At 35.7% G+C, this 14,659-nt stretch overlaps 1 protein-coding gene across 1 annotated transcript in view; it reads right to left on the bottom strand.

Moving 5' to 3' along the window:
• Positions 1 to 6,770: 6,770 nt before the first annotated feature.
• Xrcc4 (X-ray repair cross complementing 4) overlaps positions 6,771 to 14,659 on the bottom strand; it is a 166,430-nt gene continuing 158,541 nt past the window's right edge. The window contains exon 8 of the mRNA XM_090331674.1: positions 6,771 to 7,016. Within this exon, the coding sequence (XP_090187800.1) occupies positions 6,905 to 7,016 (112 nt within the window). The 3' untranslated portion in view covers positions 6,771 to 6,904. The remainder of the gene's footprint in view (positions 7,017 to 14,659) is intronic.

Genomic DNA, 14,659 nt, shown 5'->3' on the forward strand with positions numbered 1-14,659 from the left:
AAATAAAAAAGCAATCAAAGATGTCACCCTTTTCTGAATTGAAGGAAGGTGTATCGTGTAAGGTCAATAGAGAAGGTAGACTAAGGGAGGGATAAATGATGGGTGTAGGTATATCTCTGCAGAGTTAGTATCTGGACCTACTAAAATAGTGCAAAGCCATATTTTAATATGAGAACAGATAGAGGATATAGAGTCGCTCTGTTGTCACACAGTCTTCTGACAGTGGGCTATCAGAAAACCCATCTTAAGTATGATTTATTGTCAATGACACAAAAAATAAAATAAAGAATCCATTTGATAAATTTTACTCTATTCAGATTTTTGTTTGTGCCTTGACTCCTCGATACATTTTAGAGCAATGTAATTGGCAGTGTGTCTGTGGGACAGAGATTTTGGTTCTTGATAGTCATATTTTCCTAGTTGGAGTGTTCTGTGTCCAAATTGGAAAAATGAGATGTTCCCTATTAGCTTTCTCACAGGACATCCCAACAGTGTAAACGTCTCAGCCTTCTGAAGACATCCTGCTTTCCCACGGCCCAGGGTGGAAAACCACCCGAGAGTTCCTGGGGCAGTGTGGCATACACATCATGGGAAGCAGCCACGAAACCTTTTACTTGCTCTATCTAACTTTGTCTCTTACAAGTTCCCTTTGCTTTTTGGCAGAAAGTGGAATGTGCTGTCCTTAATCAGGCATTTCCCCATCAAACTCTCAGATTCTGGGACATCAGCAGACCCATGTCCCATCAGCTGTGGCGTGCGTGGTCTGAAACAATTTAGTTGAATGGGGATTTCCATTACCTTTAGAGCAGATCATTCGCAGTTCCACGGATGGAATTTCCTGAGCTAACAGAGCTCCTGTCTAATAGTCTCTGAGTGTAACTCCCAGGAATACTGTAATACTTTCTGCACACAAGCCAGCAAAGGCTCACAGAAGCAGATTTTATCTCAGGCTCCCCTTTGAGCAAACTGGGTTGGAGAAATCTATTGGAGGAAAGTCACACGAAATTGTGTTTGCCTCTCTTCACCTTTCTCTAAGCTTATACCCCTGGGTTTTTGTTAACATTAGAAAAAAGAATATTTAAAACTGCACTTCAGCCACCTTGTAAAATGAAAGAGTACATTGTACAGGCACCAAAGGTACACGTCAGGGCTTTTATCAAAGTCAGGGGCCTGGTCCACAGCTCTAATTGGAACCATGTGTTGAAAATGCAAGACAGGATTTTCAGCTGTTCTCTAATTAAATGGAATAAAATAAGGACTAAACCTCGCATTTCTTTTTAAGGCGAGGCTGCATTAGCAGGACTGATGGATGACTCTGAGTGAGGATACTGGCACCTGTGTCTGGGCTCCCAGGCTGCTGGGAGTAGTTTTATTTTAAGACAGTCTCAATGATGCGGTTATGTTTTCTAGCCACGTTCATGGAAAGTCTGGTTGCAAATATTTCTCAGATAAGGAGACAAGGGAAGTGATAGAAAAGCTAATTACTTTCAAGTGCACTGGAAGATTGACTGGTGAGTGTTTTTTTTTTAATCCTTATAAAGTTGTTACTGCAAAAATCATCAGTGAGGTGGAAAAAGTGCTTCTGCATGCACTTGCTCCCTGGTACCCTTGAAATGTGGTTGAATAGGATTTGATCTGTCTCAACTTTTCTGTTAACATTTGAAAATACAATTCGATGTTTTAAAAAGTGCTATTTCTATCACTTTTTTTCTTTGTGGAAGGAGGGCAATGCTCTACACTCTTAATTGTCCTGGGATCAAAATCCCAGGAAATAAAATGTTCACAATGTCTCCTTTCAGGGTGTAAGCTCCCACTCACAATGCTTTATGTTGTTTAAACATCCATTGAATGGCACCAGTGTATGGGACCTCACTTCCTCCTTGCCCTATAAGGGTTGGACTCAGAACTGGCATCTTCTCACAAAATGTTCCAGCCTTAAGAAAGAAATGTGAAAATTCATTAAAGCATAGTTGAATTTATAGCCTCCAGAAATGGATGCAAGAAGTGAATTAATGACAACTTCCAAAGATGTGACCAAAGTCCAAGGGATGAGCACTAGACATGGTTGGGTTATATATTAATCTATGGGTAGGTTTCTAACTTTCAAAGATGATTGGGGAAAAATATAATCTCTGAATCCTCCCTTTTATGAAGTGGAGTCTAATAGTCTTCAAAACAAGCCAGAAAGACTACTAGGGAACCACACAGTCTACAGGGAAAAGAGAAACCTCTGAGTGCACACGGGTATGCTTGCTTCTTGACAAGCACAGATAAACAGGCACTGACTTCCCCTAACATCCTTCTGTGTTTTGTTTCTGGAGGATTGTTTTTGGTAATACAGACATTATTTTTGCAATAGTAATTCTGCTGATGAACATGTTAAGTGAAATGAGCCAGATGGTAAGACAGACACATTTCTGTCCTATGCAGAATTGAGAGTTGTAAAAAGAAAAAAAATGATGTGAAAAAAGACATTATTATTTGGGAAGATGAAGGGAGCCAATAGGAGGGGGGAGGGGAAAGAAAAAGCCATGAAGTATTGAGCATGACAATGGTGTATTATATTCATGAAGAGGCCATATTGAAACTATATTTTTGTGCAATTAAAATGAGACAAAATTTTCTTCTGCTATCTATGCAGGTGAAAATCTAAATCATAGTGCAAACTTCAAGACTATTAGTGGAAAAATTCCCTTCCCTTCCCAGCCCATTGTTCCACTCCAGTTATCTGTGAACATGCCACAAGCATTTCTCTCCCTCACGCATGATTGAGTGAACTTCTGACACCTGGCAAAGCCTGAGTGATGCATGGAGCTCAGCTCAAACCTCTCTATCTCCCTCTCAGATTTCTTTTGGCTCTGACCTCTTCTCTCTGAACTTTCCAGAAGAAATAAGAGCAGACTGATTTTCCTTGTGTTCCTTGAGCTTATTAGGTGTATCTCTTTTATAGCACCCATCAGATAACTGGATTGTGTGTTGGACTGTCTCCTTTCTTTGTCTAGGTCTCCAGATCCCTGGAAAGATGAAGATACTGTCTTCTTTGTTTTTATATCCCTATTGATTGCCAGAATGCTTGGGACAAAATGTTCAGCATACTGTTGGCAAAAGTAAACACATAAACGCATACTTGTTGCAATTGTGTTCTAACTACAGCTGAGAACCTTAAGGCTCCATATCCATAAAATGTTGTCCAAATGGAAAATTATTAAAACAATATTATGGTCATGGTGCTAACAAAAAATTAAAGACCTCACTGAATTCCTACTCACTAGACCTTTGGGTAATATATGCCAATGATAGTCATGAAAGTCACTGACCGAAAAGCCAACAAGAAATTTTTCAGGTGCTGATGTGTCACACTTGTTATCCTTAGCTCCTCAGGATGCTGAGATCTGAGGATAGAAGTTCTAAGCCAGTCTGGGAAGGAATGTCTCATCTACAATTAACCATCAGAAAACCTGAAGTGTAGCTGTGGTTCAAAGTGGTAGAGAGCTAGTTTTGAGCAAAAATATCTCAGAGATAGTGTCCAAACCATGAGTTCAAGTTCCATGGCCAACAACAACAGAAAAGGAAGGAAGGAAGGAAGGAAAGAAGGAAGGAAGGAAGGAAGAAAGAAAGAAAGAAAGAAAGAAAGAAAGACAGACAGAAAGAAAGAAAGAGAAAGAAAGAAAGAAAGGCAAAAAATATTCTTCAGAAATGGAGAAATGGAGTCATGGCATAATACAGAATTAGAGTAATATAGAATTAATCCAGAAAATACATGTTCTAGCAAATGCCATTACTTTTGAAGAATATAACATTTTTTTACTGAACATATGGCTTTTGGGTGATACATTTTTGCCCATGAAAATCTATCTCTGAGTCTGATCTAACCACACTATAAATTTTAAAATAATTTATTTATATATTATTATTATTATTATTATTATTACTACTAACACTACTATAGTTCAGGGGATTGATCCAAGGCCCATGCACTTGAGCTATGTCCTCACCCTGTACAGGAAATGCTGTCCCCTGAAACACTTTAGTTTTTAAACTTTGATAGAAAATCTTCCTCATACATAGAATTGATCCATTATGTGCTGATACAGCTGAGTAGTAACAGCTATAAGAGTTTCTATATATGCTTCATTTAATGTGATCCAGGCACTGTGCTGCTTTGTGCATGTTATCATACTTAATTCTAATTGTATGAATGAAGATAAGCTCAGTTCAGAGAAAATATGTTGCCCAGTCATAGTTGTTACCTGGCAAACACATATATAAAATGACAAGAGTTTGTGAACCTTTTGGATTATATATGATGCAAGCGTTATTAGTTAGCCACTTAGCCCCTCCCACTCCCACTCCTACCCTTGTCTTTTTTTTTTTTTTTTTTTTTGCCAGTCCTGGGCTTGAGCTCAGGGCCTGAGCACTGTCCTTGGACTTTCTCAAGGCTAGAGCTCTACCACTTGAGCCTCAGCACCACTTCCAGCTTTTTTTTTTTCTATGTATGTGGTGCCAAGGAATCGAACTCGGGTCTTCATGCATGCTAGGCAAGCACTTTAACCACTAGGCCAAACTCCCGGCCCCTACCCTTGTCTTTAAAAAACCCATTACCTGACATTTCCGGAAAGGCCATTCCTTCTGAAGAAAGTGTCTGTAGAACTGTGGAACTCAATTTTATGTCTTCATTGCATTACTTACATTATGTTGCTTATTTTTTCCATATATTTTTTATTGTAATTAACAGAAGGGTTACATTACATTCACCAGATAGAAGGTGCATTACTTCACAAACATTGATACCCTTTCTCATATCATGGTCACCATTTCCCTCCCCCTCTCCCCTCTCATCTTGATTTCCCCCCTTCCCTATCCAATTTTGAATATATGTTGCTTATTTTATACCTCTATAATCCTAGCCAATATTGCTCCTAGTGATATTTTTTAAAATAGGTTTGAACTCAGATTCTTGTATTTGATATTCAGGTGCTCTCTCATTGACTCAAAGCTCCATGTTTTGTACTGGTAATATTTGAGACAGGGTTCATCCTTCTGCATTAGCACATGTATGAACCACAATTCTGCTATCTTTTGTGTTTTTTAACTTCTGGCTGTAGATGGGATGGCAGGTGCAACACCATGACTAACTTCTTCCATTAATACTGAATCCTAGATTTTCTGCCTGGGCTAAGCAGGGATTTTAGCATGAAGCAACTCTGCAAATGGGAGTGAAATTATAACTGGAATAAAACTAAATCTCTGCTTTGTGAGTATTAAAATATCCCAAGTATAAGCATGGATAATCTATAATGGAATGTCAAAATATATTCAGATTTGATACAGGGAATAAATTCTCAGAAAATTTAAGAAACCTTTTCTGACAAATCAACTTAAAATTATTTATGTCTATATACACACTTACAATTGTGTGTATATATGTCTGTCAACATATGTCTGTACATTTCTATAATCATATACAATTGATTAGACAGACCACTGTGCTTACTTAGGAGATACTAGCATACATAGGAGATTTAAAACACACAGTCAAGGGTGTCTATACCTAGATAATCTGGGAAATGAAGAAAAGAGTGCTGACTCTGACAATTGACTCCAGGACAAGCAAACATTCAGGCATTATGGGCCGGGAGTTAGGCCTAGTGGTAGAGTGCTTGCCTAGCATGCAGGAAGACCCAGATTCTATTCCTCAGTATCACATACACAGCAAAAAGCCAGTGGTGCTGAGGCTCAAGTGGTAGAGCCCTAGTCTTGTGAAAGTCTAAGAACAGTGCTCAGGCCCTGAGCTCAAGCCCAGGACTGGCCAAAAACAAAAAAAAAATAGAATCAGCCAAGAAGTCTAAAGAAATGTGACCAGAGAGAAAACTCCAAGAGCAATGTTTATTGTGGAAAAAAAAAAACCCCAAACAAACCAAAACAAAAAGAAACGTACTGAAAAGTGACTAACATTTTCTAATATGCTGAGAATGAACCAGTCTTGGATTTGATAACTTGGTAGTCCTTATTAATTTTAAGCAGCTTGGAGAGAATGGATGCTCAGCTGGACACAAGTGAAGATGGTATCAGAGCTTAGAAAATACAACTAGTGAGTATAAATTGTGCTTGCAAAACATCTTACAAATTTTTTATCTTCAAACATTGCCTCTGTATGTATACAATTGTTCCAATGATCCTTGAAAAATATATTCATTCTTTTGACATAAAGATGAGGGATGAGGGCCAGGAGTTTGGCCTCTTGGTAGAGTGCTTGCCTAGCATGCACTAAGACCCAGCTTCGATTCCTTGGTCCCACATACATAGAAACAAGTTGGAAGTGGTGCTGAAGCTCAGGTGGTAGAGCTCTAGCCTTGAGAAAGTCAAAGGACAGTTATCAGGCCCTGAGCTCAAGTCCAGGACTGGCAAGAAAAAAATGATCAGGGGTGACATAAATGCTAGCAACCATTTTTTAAAAAAGATATTCTGCCATAATAAAGAAATAAGGTAACTATCACATTATAACAAGAACAAAATTTTCAGCAACAATTTTTTAATTATCATTATGTATGAACTAAAGAACCTCTACATACCCTCCAGCAAATTGCAATCTCACATTTGTCAGAATATTATTAACTTAAAGGAACTGCAAGACATGGAAAAGACAGCTACTACATACAAATATGCATGAATAAATATAATAAATGTGTCAGATTTCAGGTCTTTATAGTCAAGGGGAATGATTTAGATAGCATACCACTGTCATCCAGTCATATCTTCACATGCACAATACAGTCTTGGGATGGATGCAATTAAGCTATAAATTACAATAGTAACTGTTGGTGAACTGACATAATCCTTTTTGATTTTGAAGAAGTGAGTAACAGTCATAGTCTAGTACACAGCAGAATATTTTCCAAGATTGTTAAATCTCATCGAAGAGGTCTTCTGGACTGCTGTTTCTTAAAGTTTCTAAGGACATATTTGCAGCAGAGATGTGCTCCTTTTTCGAGGTATCAGGCAGTGAAGGGTCAAGCCTAGAGTAAAAGAAAAATCAAGATATTGTCGATTAGAAATAGTCCCTTATACAGCCAAATGAAGACACACAGTTAAATTCTGTTTAATTATGATTTAGAGATTTGGTTCTCTCCAGGCTATTATCTACAAGGAAAAAGAGATGAAGGACATTTATTTCCTTCAATTGCATTAAAATTAATCTCTCTCTTATGAGTTAATAGGAATTCAAGAGATTCTAGTCATAGTCAAGGTCAGGAAATAATATATCCTATCATCTGTGCTGAAATCATGTTGTCACCAAGATAGAAGTTGAGAGAAGTCATTCTTTGAATGATTCCAAAAGGATTAACCTTTTCTTTACTACCTTAAATCTTAACTATTGTCATCCATCTTAATCCCATAGTAGCAGGAAGTTCTGATGGCATAAATTTCCCGTAGTGGTCAGTTGATTAAATGAGTAGATGAGTATAACAACTTTTCACTATTGGGGCAGTTGTGGATGAACTGTCAAAATTTGCAATGATTTACATATTTTCATTGAGTAAACTAAACTTTACATAGGTCCAGTATTGAAGTTATTAACTAATTGGACTGACCCCTCAACAAGCAATTCTCTTCACTGCAATAATCCTAGCAATACGCTGAATGGAAAGAGGACAAGATGGCTATCAAACTAAACCTTTCAATATATAATTATGTCCTTGAATAAACCATGCGAGTGTCCCTAGAACCTAAATAACAAATGCTAAGTACGAACAATTAGATGGAGCCAAAGAGGCAATTATGAGTAGGTTGAATCAAACTGATGAACTGGTTAGATCCAGTAATACCTCTACATTTCCAATTTCAACGCCATAGACAGAATCACAGCAGCTCGATACAGACGAATGAGGTTAAGGTTTGAAGTTAGCACATACAGTCGAAGTCACCTCCACTTCTCACTAGTGGCTTGACTTTGGTCAAGTCATTTAACTGCTGCATCAGTTGTAAAACAGACAAAGCAATGTCTGCATCCCTGCTGGTCTAAAGATTAAACAAGGTTCTATAAATACTTGTAAATCCCCACAGAATATTTGGAAACTATTATAACTAACTGCCAATATTGAATAAACTACATAGAGTTTCTGTTCATATCAGAGAAAAAAGTAACCAATTAAAAATCCAAAAAATATTACATATATGTAGAAGATGAGCATTTTAAAAACTATGTACCTCTACTTGCAAATATTTTTAGAAATGAATCCATCAAAGACTACTCCTTGACCTCTTGTCTGCATATAATTAGCCAGGTTGGCTATCACTAGATCTGGGATTTGTTCTTTTATCCTGAGCAAGTCAAGGGAAGGTGACAAAACCTTAAGAGATGCATTGGGGCTAGGCATTAGTAGATTGTTGATGATAAGTACAATCCTATGGAGTTGCAATGTTAAAATTACAATATATATAATCATGGGAGGTGGTTGGGGAAGGTAAAGTGGGAGACAAACCTGGGAAGGGCAACAATGTTCAAGAAGTAATGTACTCACTAACTTACAAATGTATCTGTAATCACTCCATGCATTATTTTGATAATAAAACAATAAAAACAATATATATAATCATACTAATGAGTAAATATGTGAAACACATCCCCCAAAAGGACAAATTGATAAAAGTAAAAATAAGAGCTTGTTTTATATTTGTAATAGTTTTCAATGCCAACTTAAAACCTTTTTTCATATTTTTTCCTGGTAATAAATTGCTTTCAGGAAAATAAAAGAAAGGGAGAATGGAATTATTTCAGACTTGGAAATGGCTCTGCAAATCTTTTCTTCAGTGTCTTATGCAAGAACAGATCTATAAATTTTGCTTTACATAATCATCATCAGATACAAAAAATATGTCACTCAAGTGACAAGTATGAAAGAAAGACTGTCCTGATGTACATTTATAGATCTCATCTCCCTAAACATCACGAGGTGCTTAAAATACATTTTGATTCTTGTTCCTAGTGCACATTCACATAAGATTCAATAATAGTTGGTAACAGCAATTCCACTCCTTTGGCATTTACCCAAACGTCCAGAAACAAGCACATAATAAAACCACTAGCAAAATGAAGCTCATTGCAGCACTATTTACCATAGCTTTGCTATGGAACCAACACAGATGGTCCTCACTAGATGATTGGATCAACAAGATGTGGTATTTATACACAATGGAATTCTATGCTGCCATCAGAAAGAATGATATGGCCCCATTTGAAAGGAAATGGAAAGACTTGGAAAAAATCATATTAAGTGAAGTAAGCCAGACCCAAAGGAACATAGGCTCAATGGTTTCCCTCATTTGTAATAATTAGTACACAACTAGGACTCTCCTAGCAGAGTATTACAGTAACAGAAAACCTAGATACATAAGGTCATATAAGATGAGACTAAATGAAAGGATCTCTAGAATATGCAAACAAGAGCTTTACCTTGTATGATGGTTGTTCTTAATGCACTATGTTATTTCTCGCCTTTTGTCATTCTCATATTGTTACAGTATCTGACTTTGTTTCCATGTATATTATATATACATTTATTTATTTATTTATTTGAAATAGGAAAGAGAAAGGGGGAAAACAAGATGATTGGGAGGGGGTGAGGGGAGGGAAATGGGGACAAAATCATGAGAAGGGGTATCAATGTGTGTGAGAAATAATGCGCCTACTATCTGGTGACTATAACTGTAATCCCTCTATATATTACACTGACAATAAAAATAAAGTAAAAATAATAGTTGGTCAATGGAGACCATTGTTATACTTTTCATATCCATTGAAAGTGAAGGGAAGACATTTGGAGCTCTTCTCAAAACAAAAATTGAATCATTTTCACAAATGATAATTATTTTTTGTAAAACTTTTAGTAAATTCATAAAAGCTACAAGGAGAACGCTAAAGCATCTTTTCTTTATTTTGCATTACCTATTTTTTAGCAAAAATGGGACAATTTTGGGCATTTATAGTCTTTCAAGTCCAGATATTTTTGCCTTACAATAAGTTTAAAATACCTTTGTACGTTGAACAATTCATCATTATTTTCATCTTAGCTTCAGTTTGAGTACATTAAATTGATATTTGGGTTGGTCTCTTTTTGAATTATTGGTAAGTTATGCAATATAATAATAAATATCAATATATACACATCTCAGCATATTTACTTTATTTTCCATGAACATATTTGTTCCTAAAAATCATGTATACCTAAAATCTGAAAACTCATTAGAGAACCTGAAATGAAAGTCTATAGGAAATGAGCTAAACAAGTAATTTGAAACTTGCAAGTTCCTCCTGTTTTAATTATAGTTAGTCACATGACATTTGAAATATGATGTAATAAATCAATGTTAGTAAGTTCTTTAATAATAAAATTAAATTCAAAACTTTCAAAAAAACCTTAAAATGTTCACATCCAGGCTGATAGTTCTTTTTCCTGATCATTTAAATTACCTAATTACTAAAAAAAAATCCTCCATTACAATATGTATTTTTATTCATAAAACCAAAAAAAATTTACGTTTTTTTTATTGTGATTAATAGAAGGGTTACATTTTATTCACGATAGAAGGTGCATTACTTCACAAACATTGATACCCTTTCTCATGACATATAACCAAAAATTTTTGAATATACCTATGAACAACTGACTCATTGGGTTAAGGAAATATGAATACAGTAAGTATAATATGATTCTTAATCTGAGAAAGCCTCCAGTTTTATTTTAATTTTTTTCAAATATGTATTTTTATCCCAAAATTATTAGTGTGAAGGATCGGGGATAAAGTAATATGTTCACACAGAATGACTTATCACTTTAGAAATCACTATACATATGATAGCAATATTTAGATGCTCCTCCACCCCCAGATTTTCAGATAATTTCCCCTAGGCAACATGGTTTAATAGGAGGGATTCTGAGTTCTGAGTCCAGAATCAGGAGATCACTACAAACACTCCACTACATCAAGATTGGTTGGGTCACTACACCTTTCTGTACTTTGCTTTTTTAATTTAATTTATGAAAATTTAGTTACTATAGATGATTTGAGCTCTCTCATTCCTGGAATTTGGAGATAGTTGTGCTTAAATAGTTGAGTACAAACTACTTTGAAAGATATTGGTCCTCAAAAAACCTTTAGTAAACAATGAGTTACTTGAGTTAAAGAGAAAATGTTAATGATAAAATAAGAAACTATATACAGTTAAATGTTGCATGTAAGTTTGTTTTCTCCAAATTAAAAGAATAAAATAGAAGTTCTAAAAGCTGGCTTATGCTCTGAATAAAACCATGTAGGAGAGTTTCATGTTCTATTTCTTTAACTTCACAGCGAATGAACACACACACACACAAACTTAAATAAAAATTATACTAATGTCCAATGAACTATATATATATATATGTAGATAGATAGATAGATAGATAGATAGATAGATAGATAGATAGATAGACAGACAGACAGACAGAGACAGAGTTTGGATCAAAAGAAAAATTCCATCCAGAGAGTTTCTCCAAAATGTCAACAGTGAATGACTTCCTTTTTTTTTTTGCCAGTCCTGGGCCTTGAACTTCAGGGCCTGAGCACTGTCCTTGGGCTTTCTCAAGGCTAGAGCTCTACCACTTGAGTCACAGCATCATTTCTGGCTTTTTTCTATGTATGTGGTACCGAAGAATCGAACCTAGGTCTTCATGCATGCTAGGCAAGCACTCTACCACTAAGCTAAATAAACTCCAGGCCCCAAGAGTGAATGACTTCTTTATTAACTTTTGGGAAGTCAAATTACCAAAATCTTTTAAAATTATATTTTCAGATATTTTGGTAAAGACATTTTCTTAGCCAACTTCAGCATAGTATCACTACAGCTGGAAAAGTTATCTTTTCAAATGAGAAGCATTAGTGTAATTTGGAGTGAATTGCTTATATTTTGGAACATCTTCTAAGAATATGACTGAAATGTGTCAACCAGACCAAATTCAGAGAGCCATAAAAATGTGTAATGATTGGTAAGATCATGACATTTTAAAATACATGTTCTCCTAGCGTGATGGCTCATGTCCATAATTATAGCTACTTAGGAGGCTGAGATCTGAGGATGGAGATTTAAAGCCAGCCCGAGCACTAAAGAACGTGATCATCTCCAATTAATCACTAAAAAATGGGCAATGGCTCATGGGGTAGGGCGGCAGCCTTGAGCTGTAAGAGCTCAGGGATAGTGCCTAGACCCCAGAGTTCAAGCCCCATGACCGAAAGAAAAACAAACAAAAAGAAAATAAAAAGCATGGTCTTTGCTCATTTGACTTTTGACACAAACAGTGATGCTGAAATAAAAGCCATTTTATATACCCTAACCTATTTTCACCTGGGTAAAAATGATGCACCATGTTTCATTTTAAGGCAATATACGCACATTTAAATTCCAGGTGAATAAAACACTTACACCAGAAAGGCAAATCACTAAAGATTCTAAAAGATAGTAAAAGCAAATGCCATCATTATTTGGAGATGAGGAAGTTTGTTTCAGTCAGAATGAAAAGCCCTTAAGGTGGATACATTCTATCACATGAAAAATAAAATACTACTTTAAAAGGGGATATGTGCCCATATGTCTTTCTGTTCACAGTAAATCTATGGAAACATTATACTTCAAGCTGGGCATGCCAGGCTATGCCTCCCTCCCCAGGAGGTGATGAGCCTTTCCATCCTGACTGTTTGCAAGTTTCTCAAATAAAATCTTGTTGCTTACTTTGTCTTAGAAAAGAAAGGAAAAAAGGAAAAAAAGAATTGCTTCTTTTCTGTATGGATACTGTAAAGATAAGGCACATCATATTCTGAGAAAAAGTACTGCAGTATGTACTACTAAGAAAAAGTTGGTACACAGAAAAGGACCACAAATAATTGTAAGACATCCAGCATAATTGAGAAACATGTGCCAAAGAAAGGACAATGGTGGTAAATAAGAAAATGATATTTAATTTGTTTTATTAGTGATTAAATCCATTGTGAAATAGTTTATGCCACATTAAAAAATTAAAGTAGTTTTTAACAAAATTTAATTTTTTTATATAAGGGTTTTAACAATACCGATGTTTCAAATCATGCAAATAATTAGATTAAATATTGCTAGTGGAAATAAACCACTTTAGAAAACCACATGGATAGGTGCTAGGAGAAATATTTGTATGTGTATTTAGGAGATATGTACAGTCTTAGGGATACTGTTGATTATAGTGAAAACTTGTGTCTTTGCACAAGAAAAATGGCACCTAGAAGACTCCATTTTCAAACAATGGTTGAGCCAAAGAGCAATGCTCAAATCAATGCACACAGTAAGACTAGTTAGCATTGAAAAACACGCAAAATGAGGTAATGTTAATCTTTGAACAACAGTATGTGTGTATGTATATATATATGTGTATGTATGTGTGTGTCTGGTATGTATTAATAAACCCGTGTATGTTTATACATAACAGTTCTAGATTTTATCTATTTCAGAAGAAAATGGTTTGTATTTTTAAGAAAAGTTATCTATGACCATGTGTTTATATTTCTAGGTCTTGTAACTGTGGTTATGATGAAGATGATAATATGGAAGAAAGCAGGTTGAGTATTAGTCATAAAGAGTTCAGATTTAGACATAATGAATGAGTCTAAAATATTAGTAAGGGTTGATTTTGAGCTGAGGGAAGACATTGGGTGTAGTTAGAGAGACGGTAGTTAGTACTCTATCACTTGGTCATTAAAGGCAAATGAATGGCTTCAAGAGCCAGCCCAGAGAAGATAAATTATGGAGATTAAAATTTCAGGGAATATAAAGAAAGTGGGAAATAGATAAAGAGAAATTGAAAAGGACAGAGGAAGATAATCACTGGGGAGTTCTGAAACAGAGGCAAGGATTCTTTTTATTTTCTGTGCTCACAATTTGCACTACTTCCTCTTACTGCTCAAATATTAAATCGATATAACTTTAACAGCTGAATCTGAAAACACACTGAGTATATTACTTCACTCACAAATTATCAGAAAGTCAGGATAATTCTAGTGAATTATAATCAACAAAGACAATATTTTCTTTGGGGAAGAACAAAGTCTTAAACGCTTTGATTGTAGTAGTCACAGTATAAGTGTACCTAGTGTTCAACTCCTGTTAATCTGTCGTTACTGGTAATTCTGATACAGCTGTTTCTCATATGTGCAAATAAAAACACAGGTTTGTATAGGTGGCTCATACCTATAATCCTAGTTATTCAAGATGCTGAAATCTGAGGATCATACTCCAAAGCCAGTCCAGACAGGAAACTGTGAGACTTCTCTTCCATTAATCAACAAAAGAAAAATCAGAAGTGGCACTGTGGCTTAGGTGGGGTAATGCTAGCCTTGAGCAAAGAATAAAACAAAACAACAATAGAAAACCTCAGAGAGAGAGAGAGAGCGAGAGAGTACCTAGTCCCTGAGTTCAAATCCCACGACCTGTGTGGAGCGTGTGTGTGTGCACACACAAATGTAAGGATACCTTTGATTTGCTATCTTGCCCAGCATCTGCAACTACATTTCTGCTTTTTCTTTGGATTTGGAGTAAAGCACAGATATGCAGAAGGGAATAAAAATGAGAAGTACGGCAAAGAAAATACGATGTGAGAAT

This window comes from Megascapheus bottae, chromosome 4 (assembly GCF_031878675.1).
Source record: "Megascapheus bottae isolate mThoBot1 chromosome 4, mThoBot2.hap1, whole genome shotgun sequence".
In the NCBI taxonomy this organism is placed as follows: domain Eukaryota; kingdom Metazoa; phylum Chordata; class Mammalia; order Rodentia; family Geomyidae; genus Megascapheus; species Megascapheus bottae.